We start from the raw sequence: 23,996 nt of genomic DNA on the forward strand, positions 1-23,996 counted from the left end.
CAATGCTTAGAGCTCACAGAGGTATTGGCTGCAGCTTGTGCAGGAGCCTGCCTTCTTTTTCAGCTCTCTGAAGATAGCTGACTCCATCTTAGCCACCACATGCTGCAGAGAGAGTTTGTCTCCCCCAATCTGTTTTTACGCTTTAGGTTTGCTGGCCTCCTAACTTGAGTCTGTAAGAATTCAGCTTTTGAGAGAAGCTAAAAGTACATATTACCTCGGCATAGGGACTTTGCAAAACATTCCTAGCTTCCCCTAAGTAAAGGATGTGCAGTACTGTAGAGTGTATGAACTCTGAGGAAACACTAATGTAAGATCTACAAACTGTTCCTGCTTGTTCTAAATTGATATTTAAAAAGGAAGACCTGTTCAAGGAATCCAGAGTACAGATCTGGTAATGTTTAGGCTACAAGCCCAAAGAGTTAAACTCTTGACTATCATTCAGTTTATTGAGAAGTCAAGACATAAGTGTTATTATAAACCATACCTAACTTTAGGTTTATAGCATTTAGGCAGGGGCATTTTTCAGCACCAATTTTTAAGGTGCAATATAACAAATTCAGTCCATTATTGGTAAACACAAAAGAGTTTACAGTTTCGAGTCACCTTTCTTTATAAAAATAAAATTCAAATTGAAAGCACTATAACTGTGAAAGATATGTCACTCAGTGGTTTACAGTTTTTTTGTTTTTAATCTTTTCTTTGCACATTGAAAAAAAACACATTTTCATCCATGGCAAGGGCTTACACAGCTGTTTAAATACAATCTTAAGGAGATCAGAAATACTGGATCACATGTCTCAAACTCTTAAGATTTAGACTTCTTAAAAAAAGGGAATGTCTCCATTAAATCATATTATACACACTTACACGCAGTTCAATTTTGATATGTTTCACTGTGGATGCGATACCTTCAATAATTAAAGAAATCCAGAAAGGTAATATTATCGCCTGGAAGTAAAAGTATTGTTCATGTATTTGACGTGAAACAGAAATTGAGAAGTGAAGTTTAATGTATTACTTACTATAAAATAAATATATCAAACCTTATTTATCCATTACTTCAGAAACGGCCTTTCAGAAGTTACAATAGTTTGAAATTCCGGAAGATCTTACAGTGGTTTACTGAATACCTTTCTCTTTTCCTGCAAACTTTGCACAAACACCACTTTTGCTTTCAGGTGACGATACATCAAACACATTTGTGCTCATTTTCAAAGCTGGGTGAGAGATGGGTTTGAGAAAACTGTAGGAAAAAAAATGCTATGCAATGGGAAATAGGATGAAATTTGGTACTGCTTAGCAATAATAACCTTAGGCCTCCTGATTCACTATGGATTTTGTTCCATTGAAAGTTGAAACATGTTTTTCGTACTCTGAGGTACAATTCTATAAAGTAGGAAATAACATCTACATGTATGTTATGGGTGCAAATGTTTAGGATACTAGTATATGCATATGTATATAATGTCCACCTTTGTGCTATTCTGTAAATATCTGTATATTGTTCATAGTACATATTTGCAAGGAGGACCCTAAGTGGGACATACCCTTGCACGCAACCTTATAGAATACTACCAGATATATGAGGGTGGTTTGAAAAGTTTGGTAAAATAATCAAGTTAAACAAATATATATATATAAGTTATATTTCTCAACATAGGCTTTGCACTTAGTCCAACAAGTTTCCAGTTTTTCTATCCTTTGGAAAAATAAGTTTTAGTCAAAATTTTTTAAAACATATTTGATTAACTTGATGTTTTACCAAACTTTTCAAACTGCTTTCATACGTGTATCTTTGGTATTTAGGTGTCTCCAGTTACACCAGCACTACGGCTGGTATTAGTGCTTATGCTTAAATTAGGGTTGTGTATTTTTGCTGTAATAAGAGGATCCTATCAGGCACCCTGTTATAGAATTGTCCTTTATTATTTTGTTTTATTTGTGGGGAAAGGGCCTGGAATACAGTTCCACCACTTACTTTTCAGACTCAAGAGAAGCATGAGTAAGATTGCCAGATTTCCTCTTAAAAAAAAAAAAAGAGGATATGTGGCCCTGCCCTGTTCTGCCACCAGCCACACCCTTTTCTGCCTCCAGCTTCACTTCATTCTGACCCCAGTCCCACCCCCACACCTCCCCGAGCTCAGAGACACGTCTGGCGGGTATCTGTACATACGTGGACATTGACACGATGTCACACTCATGCGTGCAAGCGTGCAGAGGCCCTCCAGACGCAGCCCCGGGACTTCAAAACCCGGACAAACTGCCAGGTTCTGCTCTAGCTCCTCCCTTCCAAGAAGCCTACAGGGAAAAGGAGGATAAATTCTGAGCCTGGAGCACAGTAGGGAACAGTTATTGTAGTCTCTAACCCATCACTCCTCTTCTACTGTTGCTCCTGCCCCTGGCCCACCCAAGCCTTTCCCGGCTCCACAGTTCTACTTTCTGTTTATCTGAAAATTAAGCCCTGAGTTTAACCCATTATTCTTCACTGTAAGGCCCAGGCGCTAGTTGTGAACCCAATCAGCCAGCTGTTCCCCAAGTCATGACCGCCTGTAGCTTCTTGAAGCAGTGTTTCCCAACCCTAATCTAGAGGCATGCTTGGCCAGTCAGCTTCTCAAGACCGCCATAATGAATATGCATCAGATAAATATGCATAGAACATGGTTCTAATGTAGTCTAATTTATCTCATGCCTATTTTTTGAGGCTTGCTACAGGTTCTACTTCCAAAACTGATACTCTGTATTCTCCTTGCTCTGTAGGGTTCTCATAAAGTTTGGGCTATGTGGTGTTCAAACTCCTGTGCTATTCTAGCATGACTGTGAAAACAGTGCAGAAATTCAGGAGCTGCATGGCTCAATCTCAAGGAAAGAGGTGCTGTACCAGAAGAAAACAGAACAGTGCCAGCTGTAAGCCTCCCAGAGAATGAAGATTTAACAAACTGGGAGAACTGTATTGGAAAGCATGGTGGAGAACAAGACAGGATGGTAGAAGCTGCCTAGTGGGAGAGGCAGGTGGGGGTTAAGACTGGCTTGGATGGGATTAGAGGAGCATATGAGGAAAGAGAGCATGTGAGGAAGATGAAAGATGAGAGAGAGTATTGAGCACAGTGTGTTACAGTCAAATTGGGAAAAGGGTTGAGGAGGGGGAGATAGAATGAAGGAACAGACTTTGTTTTCTTGTACTAGTCACTTCAGATCAGCCTTGTCATTGGAGATAATCTCTAATCATCCACAGAGTGCTGGACTTTTTGTCCTACAGTGGTCCCAGTTCTGAGATTGCAGAGTTCCCCTTCCCCCACCCTTTTAACCAAAATAGCCCCTGCTTGAAAAAACAGTAAAGATCATTTGTTTCACCCTCCCTAATATAGCTTAAAAAACATTCCCATATTGAAATAATTTGGTACTTTGAAAACAAACTATAAAAACAAATACCAGCATTGATTTACCACCTGTATTGGTGGATAGAACAGCACCAATTGCTAGAGATGTACAAAAGTTTTCCAAAAAATATTTGCAAAGTAGTCATATGAATCTGCAGACATGATCATTGGTTTATTGAAATCACACTGTAGGTTTTTAAAAAATATATTGCCAAGATCAGCCTCTTGAATTGTCAAATCTGCATCAGCAAACTGTACCTGATTCAAGATGTTTCTCTGGGCAAAATTAATGTGGATCCATTTGCATTAGAGGCAAATACACACTAAATCTAGTCAAATTCTCTCTGGATCCACTGAAGAAACTTTGATACAACTTCCCTAATGAATATAGGGATGTAGACAAAAAAATCTCTTGATCTAAAATGTGGGTTCTCAGTTCTTTTCTTGGGATACACCTAGCTAGCCAGGTTTACAGGATATCCACAAATGAATATGCATGAGATAGATCTGCAAAGAATGAAGGTAGTGCATGCAAATTTATCTCAATCATATTAATTCTGGATATCCTGTAAACCTGGCTTGCTATATGTGTACCAAAGACTTGGGTTGAGAACCCTTGATTTATAATAAGGCCGAAATTCACCTGGTCTGAATTTCACCTTGACCATAAAATTTCTGCACATCTCTACCGACTGCATAAAGTTATAAAATTCCAGTAATAAACAGGTTAATATTTTTTGTTTGCAGTGTCAATAAAGCACAAATCTCTACATAGAAATATGCATTATATATTTATATATATGGATAGATATTTAATATAATAATACATTCATAATGATACAATAAACATAAAATTATTGACTATAAAACAGCTGTACATAGAATTTTTTCATTTTCTGGAGCTTGTCAAAATGTTCGATAACTTAGGGCCCCTTTTACTGAAGTGTGCTAAACAGTAAATTAATGAATGTTAACTACTTTCTCAATGGTCCACCAGCTGTTACCTTGGTGGCATGGTGGTTTGTGTTCACTAATTCATGCTTTAATTGCATGTTGGGTTAGGAGGCGGGAACTAGGTGGGTCATGGATAGAAAGTGAACTTGAACTGCATACCACAGTTAGTGCAAAGGCCCTGATTCTATTAATGGTACCTAACTCGTAGGCACCTAACTCCCCCAGGTGTCGTTAATAGAATGGTGCCTAAGCAAGGCTTAGGCACCGGTAGGCATTGAAACCTTAGATTCACTCCCATTTATGCCAGAGTTTTCTTGGTCTAAACGAGTGTACCTAAGTCAAACCATGCCCAGAAGCTGCCCCTAACACGTCGACTTTCTGGAAGGTGACTTGGAATAGATGCCTACCTTGAAGGGGTAGGCATCTACTAGCTAATTATTGTTTTTTTGTTACTTTTTAACAGTGCTTTTCAATTATCAGCACCGATTAAGACAAATTGAATAATTAAGGCCCTCTTTTACTAAGCCACAGTAGAAGTTTCTACCGTGGCCCAGAGTTCTAAATGCTCCGACGCTCATAGAACTCTATGAGCGTTGGAGCATTTAGCACTCTGAGCCACAGTAGAAACTTCTACTGCAGCTTAGTAAAGGAGGGGGCGGGGCAAGTTAGGTGCCTAGATCGGCTAGGTGCGCTGATCTAGGTTTCTAATTTCAGGCGCTGTTTATAGAATACGAGCCACTATACTTACTGAGAACTTACCATCACTTTTGCAGTTAGCACAGGTTCACTTAAGTGCCTCTTCAACAGGAGGCACTAACCTCCAGCTTCTATAAAGATTACCCACGTTTGCATGCCCAAATTTGGGCATGATCTTGAGATGCACGTTAAATTGAGTAACGAGCCAATTAACAATAATTGGGTGCTAACAATCAATTATTAATGTTAATTGACGCTAATTTGGACTGGCACGTGCATCTTGCTGTACAGCATTCTATAACACTGCGGGCCAAAATCCATGGATGTACCCATAAGAGGGGCAGGGTGGGTTAGGGGCATTCTCAATAGATACACAGTGTTATAGAATTAGAGGGATCTGCACCCAACTTGCTTGTCAGGATCTACACCAGGCTTCAGTTAGCGTAAGTCTTCACACTCAAAGTTTGGTGGAAATCTGACCTAAGCATGATTCTATAAAGGGCAAGGAATAGAAAACAATGAAAATTTTATAATGCCATTGTATCACTCTATGGTCGGTCATACCTCGAATACTGTGTGCAGTTCTGGTCACCATATCTAATAAACGATGCAGAAAAGGTACAGAGAAGGGTGACAAAAATGATAAAATGGATGGGACGACTTCCCTATGAGGAAAGACTTAAAGTGGCTAGGCCTCTTCAGCTTGGAGAAAAGATGGCTCGGGGTGATATGATAGAGGTCTATAAAATAATGAGTAGAGCGTAAAGGGTATATGTCAATCGCTTGTTCACTCTTTCCAAAAATACTAGGAGTAGGGGACATGTGATGAAGCTACTAAGTAGTAGATTTAAAATAAACAGGAGAAAATATTTCTTCACACAATTTGTAATTTAACTCTAGAATTTGTTGCCAGAAAATGTGGTGAAATCAGTTACCTTAGTAGGGTTTAAAAAAGGTTTGGCTAATTTCTTAAAAGAGAAGTCCATAGGCCATTATTGACATGGCTTGGGGAAATCCACTGCTTATTCTTAGGATAAGCAGCATAAAATCTGTTTTGCTACTTGGGATCTAGATAGGTGCTTGTGACCTGGGTTGGCCACTGTTGGAAACAGGATACTGGGCTTGATGGACCTTCAGTCTGTCCCAGTATAGCAATTCTTATGTTCTTACATTCTTAAAGAATTGAGCTTAGTATGACGTTTTTTTATGGCGCCCAAATTTCATCGCCATTTACTGAATCTGATCTTAAGTGCTTTGGCGCTAACTGAGACCAGGTTTACATGCGCAAGTGCAGTTTTCAGTGGAGTAAGTGGAGAGAACCTGCTTGGCACACTCCCAACAATTACCAAACAGCCTTTACACTTGGCACATTCTAATTTTTTCTGTTAAGGTATATCTAGTGCAGGGGTGGGCAACTCCGATCCTCGAGGGCCGGAATCCAGTCGAGTTTTCAGGATTTCCCCAATGAATATGCATTGAAAGCAGTGCATGCAAATAGATTTCATGCTTATTCATTGGGGGAAATCCTGAAAACCCGACTGGATTCCAGCCCTCGAGGACCGGAGTTGCCCACCCCTGGTCTAGTGCAAATACTTAGCGCACCTCAGTAAAAGACCCCCTTAATCTTTCTTCACAGGCACTCACCTAACAGGAATTCATTTTTTGACAGGAGAAAGTTGTGCTTACTGTGCAGAGTTTGTCTCTGTTACAAAATAAGCTTAGGAAAAACAGAGAGCACAAACACATGCATACATGCAAAACAATTACAATGGATCGGTGTACTCATGTTTTCTGTGCTCCTCAAATTAATCAGTTCTGCGGTCGCAGAGATCTTCAGGGCAACTTTGCTTTAGTAACTGTCTTTCTCCTCTTCTTCCCATAAAGATTTTGAAAAAAAAAAAATCAACTCCTCTTTGCTTCTTTCCAGAAGGTATAAACTGCTGTCTCCAAACCAATGAATTGGTGCTGCAGATCACATTGTTGTGTCCCATATGCTTGAAGAAAGTCTGGTGTCGCAAGAGCCATCCTCTGCCTTCTTCAGCAAGCTTGGTTTTTTATACAGAGGAGGGGGAGAGGCCATATTCCTTACTTCGGTTTGGTGTACAATGTTCTGCACCTCTCCCCGCTCCTCACAAAGTTTTCGTCTCCAGTCCAGCAACTCCTTCAGAGCAGCGCTTTCGTTCTCCGAGAGTCGTAAATGATGTATGACCTGTTTATGGAACATTTCAGAAACATGTTATTATTTTAACTTTTACCAAGTCCTATTATATGGCTAATATTCTGAATAATCACACTGTTATTATATATCAGTCACTCTATTGTGTGTGATCTATACAACCCTCTTCTTTTTTTTTTTAAATTCTTTATTCATTTTCAAATTTACAATAAGTGTAACAATATATCCAAACAAATTAACAATAAATATAACACTTAATAATCATCAATGGTACAAATAATATGCTCTTATCTCCCACCCTTCCCACCCTTTCTTATCATATAATCAATACCTTATACAATATGTTACAATAAATTTACCCTCCCCTCCCCCTCACAATCAAACTTGTAAATTTAAGGGGGGAAAAAATAAAATAAAATGTCATCTAATCGGTACAATACTTTGTAAATGGCTCCCACACATCCTGAAATTTCCTAAGAAAACCACGCTGTATTGCAATAAATCTTTCCATTTTATAAACATGACATAAGGAATTCCACCAGAAATTATAATTTAATCTACTCCAATTTTTCCAATTATTTGTAGAAATCTGACTTTTTGCTCTCATTGCCATACCAAATAGCACAGTATCATATGATAATGCCACTGGATTATCTAATAAACAATTAATTTGGTCCCAAATTTATTTCCAGAAATTCATAATAAATGGACAATAGAATAATAAATGATCTAAAGTCCCTGCTTCGAGATGACAGTGCCAACATTTATTAGACTTAGAGCTATCCAATTTTTGTAATCGAACAGGGGTCCATAATGCTCTATGTAACAGAAAAAAACAAGTTTGTCTCATAGATGCTGACACTGTACATCTCATCCTCCAAGTCCAAATTCGTGTTTTGCTGCTAAGGCTTTTTCAAGGCTGTCCCCTTTTACTTTCGCTATCCCCCATCAAGTCTGTTTTTGACAAGATCTTGAAGAAGCCTTAGCAGCAAAACATGTCGGCAGCAGTCTCCAGCCAACAGAGCTTCAGCAAAGAAAGATAAGAGTTTATAAACTTTTCTAAAAATTTCTTTATATTATTAAATAATTAAATTATTGAAGTATTAAAATAAATGCATAAAAAGAATAAAACATTATAAGGATCGATGACGATTTCAGCAGCTTTTCTAAGCAAAAAGTGAAGGATTTCTGCGTTAAATTCTGATGATCCAAGAAATCAGTATATGCATTATTAAGAGGGTTGTATAGATCACACACAATAGAATGACTGATTATTTTAACTTTGGCATGATAACTAGAGTCAGGGCTTCCTCTGATTTGTAGGTATGACTGAAAAGTTTTTCTGATCAGGACTATGACTCATGATATCTCACCACCACATCTCATATACTTTTGCAGAGCATGCCAGAATGGATTTAAAGTTTATCCTTGCATTCTGGCAGATCTCCACAAAGATAATTCAGAAATATCACCGTAACAGTGGAGTACTAGTCAAATACTATACAAGTTTGGTGACAGCATGATTTATAACTATAACCTAGCTACAATATTCATTTCATCATTCTAAGTCAGGGGTAGGGAACTCCGGTCCTCGAGAGCCGTATTCCAGTCGGGTTTTCAGGATTTCCCCAATGAATATGCATTGAAAGCAGTACATGCAAATAGATCTCGTGCATATTCATTGGGGAAATCCTGAAAACCCGACTGGAATACGGCTCTCGAGGATCTGAGTTCCCTACCCCTGTTCTAAGTAGATCCAACAATACAAGTTGCATGGATAAACATTTAGACCAGTAGCTATTAAATGGGAGAATAACTGCACTATATTCTAATGCATAGAACAGCACTGTTAATGCATATTAACCATTTGCCTATATTAATTCCCGCATTAAACACCTAGCATCGGAATTCCTATTAGGGGATGTGGAATGTGCTTACAGTCAACATGCAGGTTGTTACTGTACACTTACTGTTAATAGGGCTGATGATACACAGCAGTTGATTCTACCCTCAGAGGTGTAGGTAACTGTATTTTGCATTATCAGTCATTCCATTATTGTGGACTGTGATCATTTCTCTATACAAAATCTGGCCCCCCAAGTGGCAAAAATTCTGCATTATTCCCCTACCACACCTCAATAACTAAAATTTCTAAATCTTGGTTCTCCAGTGTCTGTTTTTAAGAAGCAAGTATTTATCCTTGTATTTATGACATTTTACAAGCTTCAAGCGGAAGAGTAGTATATTTGTAACTTGTTCTGAGCCCTCTGGGGAGGACAGGATATAAAACCAAGTAAATAAATAAAATAGGGTTAGAACAGCGGTCTTAGAATTAGATAAGCCAAAGAGTAAATCCCGTCGATAGTTCTTGTGACTAACCCTCCACTGTCTCAGGTACAAACTTAGCCCCCCCCCCCTTTACAAAAGTGTAACGTGGTTTTTAACGCCAGTCACAGTGGTAACAGCTCCTACGCTCATAGGAATTCTATGAGCATCAGAGTAGTTACTGCCGTGGCCGGCGCTACAAACTGCGTTATGTTTTTGTAAAAAGGGGGGGGGGGATGTTAGTGATATGTTTATTTAGTGTGGATTGCTTTTTTCTCTTCTTTTCTTAATCCTTCTAGTTCTTTGATACTGATGTTTTGAAGTTTTTCCCTAATGCATTTTTTCTCTCTCTCTTTTCCTTCTTTCTATTTATCTCTGTCATATACGTAAATATTTTTCCTAGGTACTATAGTTAGATTGTGAGCCCATTTGTGAAAGAGAGGGAAGTCCAAAGTACCTAATTTGATTGTTTGTAAACCACTTTGAAGCCTCCATGGCAATTTAGCGGTATATAAGCTCTTTATTAAAATTACATTTGCACTTAATGCCCATTAAAAGCCAAAATTAGAGGCCTGTTTAGGAAATGGGCTTGGTGCATCTTAACAAGAGACTTTTCCATATGCTAAGCCCATTGCTAATCAAGAAAAAACAATGAAGGAGATCTTCAGTGCTCAGTCGCCTTATTGTGTAATAAGACTCAACACAATGGTGTTTCAGCCTTATAAGGCCTGCCTCAGGAGTCTGAATGATGACTGAAAAGTGATTACAGACTATCGATGTCCATGTTGAAGTAAATGGAACTACTGCAGTGAAGTTTATATGCAGTGAAGAATTGATTATCAATCAAGTTGTTCAACGTGGAGAAACATGAATCTGTAATTGAGAAGTGCGCCCCCCCCCCCCCCACTACCTTTTGAGTTACACATTGGCAGAGTTAGGCGTCATGTCTTATAGAATGACACAGAAATTTTAATGTGTCAGTTATCTTCAATAATTGGTTGTCATTTATATTTAAGTGTTAGCTACTCATTTAATATGCACGTAAATCTGGGTGCCAATTATAGAATCCAGGGTAAGTTATGCATGTAAATGTGAGTCCTCTACCCTTGGTCTTCCCAGACTCTGTCCGTGTGAACACCAGCCTGCAAACAATGAGCTATTGAAGATGTGCACATATCTGGCATTTGCATGCATATGTGTAGTATTTGCAATTATTTTCATAGATTCTTGTGATTATTGGAGTGTGTGGTGCAGTGGTTAAAGCTACAGCCTCTGCACCCTGGTGATTGAGGGTTCAAACCCACGCTGCTCCTTGTGACCCTAGGCAATTTACTTAATCCCCCCATTGCCTCAGGTACATGAGATTGAGTATGAGCCCACCAGAACAGACAGGGAAAAATGCTTGAGTACCTGAATAAATTCATGTAAACCATTCTGAGCTCCCTTGGGAGAACAGTATACAAAATTAAATAAATGAGGTGGCACTTTTTTAACTCGTGAGAACAAGAGTTCCAAGCAGTGCCCTGAGGCCTTTTGTTCCCCATTATAAATAATCTGAATTACACTTTTAGAGTTTTGAAATGCAATATATTTGACAAGTGTGTTTTGGGTGGGATGTAATTGAATGAACTGCTAGGCCTCAGTGACTTGGCATCAGAAAAGGAAACAGGCTGTCAAGTGTAGATGATGCTACTGTTTCCATTTTACTTCAAGAGAGCAGATAAAATGTTCCCAGTGGGTTAGAGGACTTAATTAGTCTGTTCTGCTGAATAATAACCAGCAGCACCAATGTCCAAGGTTCAATAAAGCTCTGAGCCAGAGGAAGATATTATAAAAAAGATTCAGGGCTCCCATATGCCCTCTGCTAGTGTGGTCCCTGAATCTCAGAATGGTATAAGAAGAGCGAGAACAATATTTGCAGGTAAAAAGGGGTTGCAAAAAAACAACAACCACCCCCAAAAAAACAAAACAGATTTTGTGTTTGCACTGTGTTATTGAAACAATTGGGCCTTAGCATGTTCTTGAAATCTTATGTATTATTGCTCTTATTTAACCCTATTCGTTATTTTTGTTCCCTACAAAAAAAACAAAAAAGGCACCATATGCTTCAAAACAATTCATGTGTAATCTAATTATTGAACAGTGCAATTTGTTAATTACCAAGGTATGAAATAAACAGAAAGGAAACAGCTCTACAGAGAGCCATATTAAGCATTAAAAGCAGGTGTCTGAAGCTATATGTGTCATGTGTTTAAGTCCCTTAGGCTCAGTAGTATGGCTTGTCATAGACAGACAGCATTGCATTTATTGTGTCTATAAATAATAACAGAGATTTTAATTATAGCTATCTAATAGTTATATACAAGAAAAATTTTTATGAAGTTTGCCCAGACAATTAGGTTTAACAGTCAAGAATTGCCTGGCATGTAGTTTACAAGTAAAGCCTTAACAATTAAACACAATAGAAGTGATATTTTTCTAACTCAGTTCTAAAGTCAGTATGCTTTCCAGGATGCAGGGCTGGCTAGGCAATTGCCTAGAATGACAAATTCTAGGGAATGGCAATAAGCTACTGCAATCAAAGCAAAACAATAGGCCCTGATACCATGCTAATTCAAAGTACTTCCAATGCCAGTGACGTAGGAAGGGGGGGGGGGGCCGCCCTAGGCGCCATCTTGGTGGGGGTGTCAGCATCCGTCACTACCGTGCATATGCGCCCCTTCCCTTCCCCCATACCTCTTTAATGTTCCCAGCACGAGCAGCAACCCCTACCTGCTGTTCACGCCAGCGTCATCTCTTCCTTTGATGTCACTGCCTGGACCTGCGCCTATGAAGTGATGTCAGAGGAAGAGCTGACACTGGCATGAGCAGCAATTAGGAGTTGCTGCTTGCACTGGGAACGTTAAAGTGAAGGGGTGCGTGTGGCAGGAGGGGGCGAGCAACGAGTGAATGGGGGTGGGGGGGGGTGGAGAATAGGACAGGGAGGGGCGCCACCCTCACTATGCCACTGACCAGTGCATCCCTTTCTTTGCAAGGAGAATAGGCAGTTTACAAATAGATCACATATCTGAGCAAATTCTTCAGAAAATTTCCCTCATGATCCTATATAAGTTTACTGTTTAAAGTTGATGCCCAATTAAGCATTTTGCAAGTTCAATCTGGGAAGGGTGGTGTTAGGCTGCCAGTTTAATTATCAATTCTTGGAGGCTGGACATAGGACATAAATCATAATTGAAGGGGATGCAATGTGGCAAGTTTGCCTAAAGTGTCTAATACTCTTGTACTGGCCTTGAATTGTTTTACAGGTTCTTTGGAAAAGACACCCAGATGTGAGTGCCACCCATCCTCATGGAACTGTGTAAATAAATAACACAATGGTGCAGCGAGATAAAACAAAGTTTGCACCATGCTTTATTCTGAACCTTTATACATATAACAATTGGGAAATAGTAAAAGTGTTTATACGAGAAATTGGAATGTGCCCAGTTAAATTAACACCATTAATCTTTCATTATTCCTGGAAATAAACTGAAAGTTATATGCAAAAAGAGAATGTACCTATTTAGGCTTTGAAGACAGCTACTAAATAGCCCCAAGCATATTAACCCTTCATTTGGCATTTTTGCTCAGAAGTAACGTGTTTTCAATGGCTCTTATGGGAGTTCTGCATCTCCAAATGCCTGTTACTTGGCACTGTTGCTCTCATTCAACATCAAGTTACAGAAAGCAGCTGTTTCACCATCTGCTAATTAAAGGGTTAACTATAATATAATTTAATATATGGAGTTTGGGAACTCATTGCTGGAACAAGTGGTAAAAATAGTTAAAATAGCTGGGCTTAAAAAAGGGTTGGACACCTTCATGGAGGAAAAGTCCATATAGCGTTATTAAGTTAGACCCGGAGAAAGCCACTGGTCATCTCTGAGGTTAAGTAGCATAGAATCTTTCTACTTTTTGGGACTCTGCCAAGTACATGTAACCTGGACTGGCCATTGTTAAAAACAGGGTACTGGCCAGATGGCCTCCTCGATCCGATCTAGTATGGCAACTCTTATGTTCTTATATTAGTCATGTAATCGGGGCGTATGCATGGTGTAGTAATTTCTATAAAAGCTTTTGAGTAGGAACGTCAGGAGACAGGCATATCCAAATCAATTGCCATAATTAAGAAAAAGCAAGATGGAAGACTAACTTCCTGAAAAGGGAAGAGAGCAAGTCTCGTTGGAGACACACATATACGTAAGCTTACTTGAGAATTTTTTCAAACCAAACGACAAAAAACCAACTATCACTAGATGAGCAATAATAAGGGGTTCCACATACTAAGGGGCCTATTTATCAATCTGTGCTACCCACATATGTTAAATGGCAGAAGCTGCAAAACTTCCATGGTAACAGTTGTGCATGCTGGGAAAGGCAGTTGGCTCACTAACATGGGACTGAACAGTATGGTTGCTTTATAGCTGGTTATGCCTTTAGATCCTCCACCTCCATCTGCTGCTGCCCAGATGGGTGGTACATCGTTAGACTGACATCTCCGCTGAAACCTGTCCACAGAAGAAAAGCCCGCCAAACTACTTCTGCATTCTGCTATGAAGACTTGATAATGTTCATCAAGTTGCTAGGGCTCAAACACAAGTCAATGGCACCCAACAACAACAAATCTTTAAAGGTATCATTAACTGTTTTATATTATCTGCCATGTTTGCAGTTAATGTGTTCACAACACCCACATAAGTAGTTCATCTAAATCTCAAGGAGGCATGGTGTGGACGAGACTAGGGCAGGTTTATGACTTGGACATTTTTCTTCTACAATCAAACGTTTAAGAATACGTGCAGGATACAGACATCTGGGACTAAACCTGTTTTAATAACAAATAAGTGTCAAAAAGGTACCCAAACTGAGCAGATGACCACTGGAAGCACATAAACATGACCCACACACACTCCCCATGTGGTCACTGCCCCCTTCTACTCCCCAAGATGTGAATGAAACAGTACAAACATGCCTGTATGATAGCTTCAGATGTTATGGTCAGTTATAGTAGAGCAGTAAGCAATTCCCTGAAGTAGCCTAATGGGTGGCATAGTCAACCATAGAGATGTGGATTCAGGCCCATATCCCATTCTAACTACTTCTGATCAGGCTGAACAGTCATTACCCATCCCACATCTGTCCCTAGGTACATATGGTCTTCCTCTGTCATCAACAAATGTTAAAATGACAAACACAAAACACACTTCATTCACACACTCTGTTAATATATGTGACCAGGTACCTCCAGGCCCTTCATGGTCATCTCCGAATTCTCCATGATCATCTCCAGGTTCTCCCTGACCCTCATTGGCCCTCTCTGCCGGTCACCAATGGCCCTGCCTGTCCCAACGCTGGCCACTTGCCAATCACCTTTGGCCAATGTTCACCAGATCTACAGACTGCTTCCTCTTGGGTCTTCTGCAGCTACTGGTACCATTTACTGGTCTCTCTGCCTGTCATCACTGACCCCGCAGGTCCGTCCACTGGTCACCCACCAGTCACCGACAGCCTCGGACCTTAGACTCCTCCAGCTCTTCTAGCTGCTTGTGGGGCCACCACTGGTTCTTTGTTTCATGGCCTTTTCAGTCCCCATGGGTCCTGGACACTCTTTACTTGTACCTCATTGAGACTGATCTGGAGGCACAATTTAGAGAATCTGGGCCTAACTGATTAGCACAGTTTAGCAAATGGGCCCTTACCACCTACAAAATAGGTGGCGGTAGGGGCTCACTAATTAATGGCCACATGCTAATGGTAAAATTAGTGCATAGCCATTAATGGAAAATTCTGAAAATCAGCCATTTACCCCTGTAGTAAAACGAGCCTCATGCATGTGGCAAACGGTGTGCTAAAACCACTCTTTGACACTGCTTAGTGAAAGGGCCCCTTAGTAAATAGTCCCCTAATGCTGGGTTTTACTACCCGGGTCTGATTCCCGGGTTTGGCTGAGATAAGTATTAAACAGCTTTTTACACGTATTTATTGCAAAAAATATATTTATTAACAACACAAAATGGAAAACTAAATGAACATAAAAGAAATCAAATTGACAGCCAATGATGAAGTGCCACAATAAACTTCCCACAGTATAAAATTATTACAGTGGTGGAGAGGTGGGGCTGAGGCGTCTTTTTGAATAGAAAAAATATATGAATATTTTACAAATCCAGTACTTATTGAGAGAAGTTATATGAACCTCTGGATTTGAAGATTATTGCCATTTTATATTGGGGTTTTACTAAACGGCATTTGAGGTTTCTAGCATGGGCTAGTGAGGTAAATGCTCCAACGCTCATAGGCTTCAATGAGCATCGGAACATTTATTTCACCAGCCTGCACTATAATCCTCTAGCACCGTTTAGAAAAAGAAACCGTAAGTTTGCAAGCCAAGTGTTAACTCTTACCACTGAAAAATAAACTTTTTTGTTGGCTGCATTGAAATATATAAAACAAAACACTGCTTAAAAAAAGAAAAGAAAAAATATCCCATCTGGCTGACTTTGTCTCAGGAAGTGATATGGTATACTGCAGCACTGGAGAATTAAACATTTTGGACACAATACAGACGCAATACACTGAAGTTTCAGAAAGGAGGGAATCATCCTGCCTCTACCTTAAAGCTAAAGGTCAGTCTCAAAAGAGATTTTCCTCCAGTTTTCAAAGCTGGGTTCAATGTCATCTGGATATTAGTTTTTCTGTTACGAGACTGTTATTACAAGGGAAAATGGAGCACAAATGTTTATATTTTTAGTATAACACTTTTAATATACAGTATATATATATTTTTTACTGTCTTCCCCAAAGGTTACATAGTATAAGTTAATCTTGCGGCTATGCTGAACTGCAGCATCAATACATAATTTATACATCCTATAAATGCATCTTCAGGGAGCAATTTGGCAGTCTCTGGTTGCATATCTTTGCAGAGCAATAGTAACTTAAGATTACTAAACTTGATTCACAGCTCTGAACAGCTTTGGACCGGCTCCTGTATTTCAGCATTTGTCAGCACGTACAGTTTATCATTAGCTATCTATCTGGCATTGCTTCTCAGTTATATAGGCAAGTGCTTGAATAATGTAAAAAGCAAATCTGAGTTTCAACATTAGTACATGCAACGCGGTCTTTTCAATTCCACTTCTATCTTTATGTTACTATACAGGAGGGATTCCTAAGTTTTGGGTTTTTTTTTTTCTAGTGTCTCTTGCTATACAGAACACACTGTGAGCCAAAAAACAACCACACGGAAGCTCAATGATCTATCATTATGTTGGTAAGTGCAGAAGTAGACTGTGCTGTAAAAATGGTATCAATGCCCATTAGAAGTAAGATATCCATATGAATTTATCCTATATAAAGTGTTGGTAGCAAAGATAAGTAGTTGCTCTTCAGGGAGTGCAAAGAGATTAGTATGGATTTGACAAAGCTGTTGCCAGCAATTGTACTTTCTCTTACTGTTGATAATTTTATCTGTACATTATCATGATTTCTAGAGAAATTTCACTTGAGCTCTAAATGGTTTTATAGTTCTTTTTTTTTTTTTTTCCAACCAATGGAGTTCATTGATTTCTATGAGCTTTCTTCCTAGATTGGTCTTCCAGTCAGACTTGAAGTCGGATACTTGTTTGTTTGTTTTTTCAAACCATAAGAACACAGAACTTCTAAAGTACTGTATATATAGTATATGTGGCCTGCAGAGCAAAAAGGTAACCCAAGTGGGGCATCATGTACCTGGACTTCAGCAAAGCATTCGATAGCGTACCACACCGCAGGTTACTAAGCAAGATGAGTTCTATGGGATTGGGCGATACATTGACGAAATGGGTTGGGAACTGGCTTGGAGGTAGGCTTCAGAGGGTGGTAGTGAACGGCACTCCCTCAGAAATGACGGAGGTGATCAGTGGGGTGCCGCAGGGCTCGGTCCTGGGCCCGATCCTATTCAATATCTTTATAAGAGACTTAGCAGAAGGGCTGCGAGGTAAAATGACATTATTCGCTGATGACGCCAAACTGGGCAATGTAGTGGGCAAAAGCACAACGGACATAAATTCAATGCCCAACAACATGATGCATGACCTACTACTACTGGAGCGCTGGTCTAGGTCCTGGCAACTCAGCTTCAGTGCCAAAAAATGCAAAGTCATGCATCTGGGCAGCCAAAATCCATGCAAGACTTACATCCTTAATGGTAAGATCCTAACAAGAACTGAAGCAGAACGAGACTTAGGGGTGATCGTCAGTGAGAACATGAAGACTACCAATCAAGTGGAGCAAGCTTCATCCAAGGCAAGGCAAATCATAGGTTGCATACGCAGGAGTTTCGTCAGCCGTAAGCCTGAAGTCATTATGCCATTGTATAGATCCATAGTGAGGCCCCACCTGGAGTACTGTGTGCAATTCTGGAGGCCGCATTACCGTAAGGATGTGCTGAGACTTGAGTCGGTCCAGAGAATGGCCACCAGGATGGTCGCGGGACTTAAGGATCTCCCATACGAAGAACGGCTGGATAAATTAAAGTTATACTCACTCGAGGAACGCAGAGAGAGGGGTGACATGATCGAGACATTCAAGTATCTCACAGGCCGCATCGAGGTGGAAGAAGATATCTTCTTCTTCAAGGGTCCAGCGGCAACAAGGGGGCATCCGTGGAAAATTAGGGGTGGGAAACTGCACGGGGACACCAGGAAATTCTTTTTCACTGAAAGGGTGATTGATCGCTGGAATAGTCTTCCTATACAGGTTATTGAGGCCAGCAGTGTGCCAGATTTTAAGGCCAAATGGGACAGACACGTGGGATCTATCCACAGAGAAAGGTAGGGGAGGGTCTTTGGGGAGGGCAGACTGGATGGGCCGTGGCCCTTATCTGCCGTCTAGTTCTATGTTTCTATGTGACTTATTTATACCAGAAAAGAGGGATATCAACTGCTAAATCCTGCAAAATTTCAGTTTCAGGTATGGGCTAATTACGTCATTAAGAAATGTGTATCAGTAATGAAATGATTAACCTGAGATATCTCCATAACCTGTAAGCACATGCAATTTTTAGGCTGTAAAATGTGAAAAATATCAAAGTTGTTAGAAAAAAAAATTGCATAGTCCCATTCTACTGACCCTATAATACAAAAACTTTCTAAAATTAAAGTTGCTCCTCCGAGCTTTCATAGCCTTTTGGGTACCTTTTCGCTCAGCGGGTCACAAATATTTTAATATACTAGTCATAATAATCATTACCAATATGAACTTTAGGTGCCTATCCTTTTAAGGTACCAATTACAGAATCTGATCCTAAGTGACTTCATGAAAAATTCTGGAGAACTTTCGGGAGGTTCAGTGGAGAAGAACTGTAGGAGTGTTTCCCGGATCACCTTTTATAAGTCTGAGGCTTAACTTATGCTCATAGCCATGCTCTGAGCCCTACTTTCATGGATTCTGCAAAATTCCCTGCCATGCAGTTTTATAGATTATGTGCAGCACCATCAAAGTCCCTGTTTGCCTAAATATCATCTTTGTCTGCTCTTCACTGTTTGGACATGAAGCAAGTGAGGTTCCCAGCCGTGGAGAGCTTAAACGACCTTGGGAGTCAACATTGTATCTGGAAAAGTTAGAAGCAGTCCTGTGGTGAATAGAGAAGCAGCTCGACGACCAAGCAGGCTGGTTGAATGGACTCGGACTCCTGTGAAGACCCAGAGTCCTAGCTAATCAGAGACACTTCCTGCCTGTTTTGTTGTCAGACATGCACTCTGAGGAGTTGCAAGAAGGAATTACCGTATTTTCACGCATATAACGCGCGCGTTATACGCGTTTTTACCTACCGCGCATACCCCTCGCGCGTTATACGCGTGAGCGCGGTATACAAAAGTTTTTAAACATAGTTCCCACCCCGCCCGACGCCCGATTCACCCCCCCAGCAGGACCGCTCGCACCCCCACCCCGAACGACCGCTCGCACGCGCTCCCACCCGCACCCGCATCCACGATCGGAGCAAGAGGGAGCCCAAGCCCTCTTGCCCGGCCGACTCCCCGACGTCCGATACATCCCCCTCCGGCAGGACCACTCGCACCCCCACCCCGAAGGACCGCCGACTTCCCGACAATATCGGGCCAGAAGGGAGCCCAAACCCTCCTGGCCACGGCGACCCCCTAACCCCACCCCGCACTACATTACGGGCAGGAGAGATCCCAGGCCCTCCTGCCCTCGACGCAAACACCCCTCCCCCCAACGACCGCCCCCCCCAAGAACCTCCGACCGCCCCCCCCGCTGACCCGCGACCCCCCTGGCAACCCCCACGACCCCCCACCCACCTTCCCCGTACCTTTGGTAGTTGGCCGGACAGACGGGAGCCAAACCCGCCTGTCCGGCAGGCAGCCAACGAAGGAATGAGGCCGGATTGGCCCATCCGTCCTAAAGCTCCGCCTACTGGTGGGGCCTAAGGCGCGTGGGCCAATCAGAATAGGCCCTGGAGCCTTAGGTCCCACCTGGGGGCGCGGCCTGAGGCACATGGGCCCAACCCGACCATGTGCCTCAGGCCGCGCCCCCAGGTGGGACCTAAGGCTCCAGGGCCTATTCTGATTGGCCCACGCGCCTTAGGCCCCACCAGTAGGCGGAGCTTTAGGACGGATGGGCCAATCCGGCATCATTCCTTCGTTGGCTGCCTGCCGGACAGGCGGGTTTGGCTCCCGTCTGTCCGGCCAACTACCAAAGGCACGGGGAAGGGGGGTGGGGGGGTTGTGGGGGTCGGCCAGGGGGGTCGCGGGTCGGCTGGGGGGGCGGTCGGAGGTTCTTGGGGGGGGCGGTCGTTGGGGGGGGGGGGGGGGGTTTGCGTCGAGGGCAGGAGGGCCTGGGATCCCTCCTGCCCGTAATGTAGTGCGGGGTGGGGTTAGGGGGTCGCCGTGGCCAGGAGGGTTTGGGCTCCCTTCTGGCCCAACTACACAAAGGTACGGGGAAGGCGGGTGGGGGTGTCGTGGGGGTCGGCCAGGGGGGTCGCGGGTCGGCTGGGGGACGGCGGAGGTTCTTGGGGGGGCGGTCGTTGGGGGGAGGGGGTTTGCGTCGAGGGCAGGAGGGCCTGGGATCCCTCCTGCCCGTAATGTAGTGCGGGGTGGGGTTAGGGGGTCGCCGTGGCCAGGAGGGTTTGGGCTCCCTCCTGGCCCGATATTGTTGGGGAGTCGGCGGCCCTTCGGGGTGGGGGTGCGAGTGGTCCTGCCGGGGGGGGGGATGTATCGGACGTCGGGGGGGGCATCAGGCTTTCAAGATGGGGACAGACCTTCAAGGGGGGACAGAACTTCAAGGGGGGACAGTGCACGGAAAGTCAGGGGGGGTGAACGGAGAGTCGGGACAGCGCACGGAAAGTCAGGGCAGTGCACGGAAGTCGGGGGGGGGGGTGAACGGAGAGTCGGGACAGCGCACGGAAAGTCAGGGCAGTGCATGGAAGTCAGGGGGGGTGAACGGAGAGTCGGGACAGCGCACGGAAAGTCAGGCAGTGCACGGAAGTCAGGGGGGGTGAACGGAGAGTCGGGACAGCGCACGGAAAGTCAGGGCAGTGCACGGAAGTCAGGGGGGGTGAACGGAGAGTCGGGACAGCACACGGAAAGTCAGGGCAGTGCACGGAAGTCAGGGGGGGTGAACGGAGAGTCGGGACAGCGCACGGAAAGTCAGGGCGGACGAAAGGAACGTCGGGCATCATGCGCGGTATACCCGTGAGCGCGGTATACAAAAGTTTTTGTACATATCATCGTGATTTCTGCGCGCTATACCCGTGTGCGCGTTTTACACGGGTGCGCGTTATTTGCGTGAAAATACGGTAGTGCAGGGCTACTCAATTCTGGTCTCAGAGGTCCACAGGCAGGCCAGATTTTCACGATATCCACAAGGAATATGCCTGAGAGAGATTTGCATACCAGGGAGGCAGGACAACACAAAGAGGCAATGATCTGCAAATATTCTCACAGGCAGAAACACAGAGCAGACCAATGATATCAAGCATAAACTAGTTTATGCAGTAAGAGAAAGGTGCCATCTTGGCTTTTTGAATCCTGCTTGATTTTGTGAATATGAGAGAGTGATTTGCCTCAAAAGAAGGGGGGAGTGATTTCTTTTTTCACCTTCTAGCATTTTTCCCTTGACGCAGCCTGAGGGCAAAACGTGGTCACGTCGGGTTTGGATTATCTAATAAATTGCAATTTCCTTGACATCATTGGTCTGTTCTAAGCTTTTATCAAGGGGGCAGTGCATTCAAATCTCTCTTGTGCATATTCATTGGGAATATCCTGAAAACCTGACCTGTCCATGGACCTCAAAGAACAGAACTGAGTACTCCTGAATTAGTGCATCTGCACTGGCGCCCCACACATTACAAAAGCTAGCATGAATGTAGTGCTAATTTTTATCAGCCCCCAAATTTCAGCACCTTTTATAGAAATGAATCCTATAGGTGCTTCTGCAGTCTGAATAATTTCCGCCTTCCTTAAAGATCTTTTGTGGGAGACCAATGTAAAGGGCATTACAATGTTCTGAAATGAATATCACCATAGTCTGTATCACTGAGCAGAATGCAGTAGTACATCATCAAGACATTATGGGAGACCTCAAGAATCTCAGGCTCTATTAGTTCCCCAAGAATTTAAGAAATGCCATACTGGGTCAGACCAAAGGTTCTTCAAGCCGAACATCTTGTTTATAACAGTGACCAATCCAGATTCTGGAACTCACTCCCAGAGATGTTACGCTTAACTCAAAACCACTGGTACTGTAGGAAGTAGGTGAAAGCTTGGCTCTTCTCCCAAGCTTTTAATATATGTATTGACTGTCTATGCATTCAGCATCTGGACAAACTTGCTGTACACCTTCTCCTGGATTCTATATATGGCATCCAAAGTTGCGCACAGAAAAAGCAGCAGAGAGGTCCAAAAGACATAGGTGCTTTTTATTAACAAAAGGACTCAACTCGCACATGTTTCGGCCTGCAAGGCCTGTCTCAGGAGTCTTGTCATGTGTCACATCAAACCATATAAACCATAGTATAACAAAAAGTACAGCAATTATTTAGTGTTTATTTAAAATTTAATGAATGAAGCTTGCTATACTTTTTGTTATACATGTTGTTATTCCATCTTTTGACAAACTATGGTTTATATGGTTTGATGTGACACATGGCAAGACACCTGAGACAGGCCTTGTGGGCCAAAACACGTACGTGTTGAGTCATTTTGTTAATAAAAAGCACCTATTTCTTTTGGACCTCTCCACTGTTTTCTGTGTGATACCAGCTTGTGAGGGTGACTCTCCTGTGTCTGCATCTATCCAAAGTTGCACCCAACTTTGGGCACACTCTGAGATGTGTGTGCAAATAAATTGGATAATAATCTCTGTACCATTAATAATTGGGTGCTGACAACCAATTCTTGATGTTAATTGGTGCTCATTAAAATTTGTATGTGCATCTGACTACACACTATTCTATAAGGCATGGTGCCTCCTATGGCACATCTCATGGGCATGGCATATCTCAAAAGGGGTGTGGCCATGGATGTGGCAGGGGCATTCCATAAAGCTGCACATAGAAATAAAGAACAGTGTCTAACCATGCCTAATTTTGGCGCCAATATTTACGCTGCATTTCAGCAGGCGTAAGTCCAACATCCACAGGTTAGACAGAGGAAAGGCCCTGCATGGGCTGGCTGCAAGCAACCTGTTTTGAGGCTGCCTTCTGCTGACCGGCTGTGCTTTGAGTAAAGAAGGCAGGGAGGGAGGGAGCAGGTTCGCGGGTCAGGACCACCGCCTGCTTCTAACACTTCAGGACTTGAGAGAAGGAAGAAGGAAGGCTTTGTGGCTCAGGACTTCTGCCACACTGGTGTGTCTGGCAGGAGAGGAGGGGGGAGGGGGATATTGAGATCTGTGTTCTAACACAGCACTCTTAATCAACCGGGAAAACAGTTATCAGGCATCCACCAATCCCCGTGGGTGCTAGATAACTAAGATTCTACTATAGTTGGATTATTTTTCTCATGTGTATCATTTTGCCCTTGTTCACATAAATTTTATCTGCCATTTCAATGCCCAGTCTCCAGTCACTTAGGGCCAGATTCTGCAACTGCTGCTGAAAGATAGGTAGTTGTAGCCACCCTACCGCTGCCTAAGTTAATTGGTTTAATTGGGTTTAAGAAGTGATGTGATAATTGATCACACCATTAAAATCCATTTAAAACCTTATTTTTTAAAAAAAAATAAAAATAGTCGCTGCTAGACAGCCTCCGAGACCGGTGCTTAGGTCCCCGGTGGCTAGTGGCATATAGTGATGCAGAAGCCTGAAAATGGACATGGTTAGGGGTGGAACCAGACTTCGGCATCACTAAGCGTCACTGGCCGTGATTCAGGAAGGACCCTGGTTGCCGGAAATGTAGGCCTGTAAAACCCTGGCCTACGTTTCTGGTGCC

The 23,996-nt window shown here is 42.5% G+C and overlaps 1 protein-coding gene across 3 annotated transcripts in view; it reads right to left on the reverse strand.

Annotated features, from left to right (window-relative positions):
- Positions 1–6,629: 6,629 nt before the first annotated feature.
- The window catches only part of MYO16 (myosin XVI), a 709,054-nt gene continuing 691,687 nt past the window's right edge, over positions 6,630–23,996 (reverse strand). For all 3 annotated transcript variants that reach the window (XM_033949922.1, XM_033949923.1, XM_033949921.1), the window contains one exon: positions 6,630–7,236. In XM_033949922.1, the coding sequence (XP_033805813.1) occupies positions 7,000–7,236 (237 nt within the window). In that variant the 3' untranslated portion in view covers positions 6,630–6,999. The remainder of the gene's footprint in view (positions 7,237–23,996) is intronic.

Source organism: Geotrypetes seraphini, chromosome 6 (assembly GCF_902459505.1).
Source record: "Geotrypetes seraphini chromosome 6, aGeoSer1.1, whole genome shotgun sequence".
In the NCBI taxonomy this organism is placed as follows: Eukaryota; Metazoa; Chordata; class Amphibia; order Gymnophiona; family Dermophiidae; genus Geotrypetes; species Geotrypetes seraphini.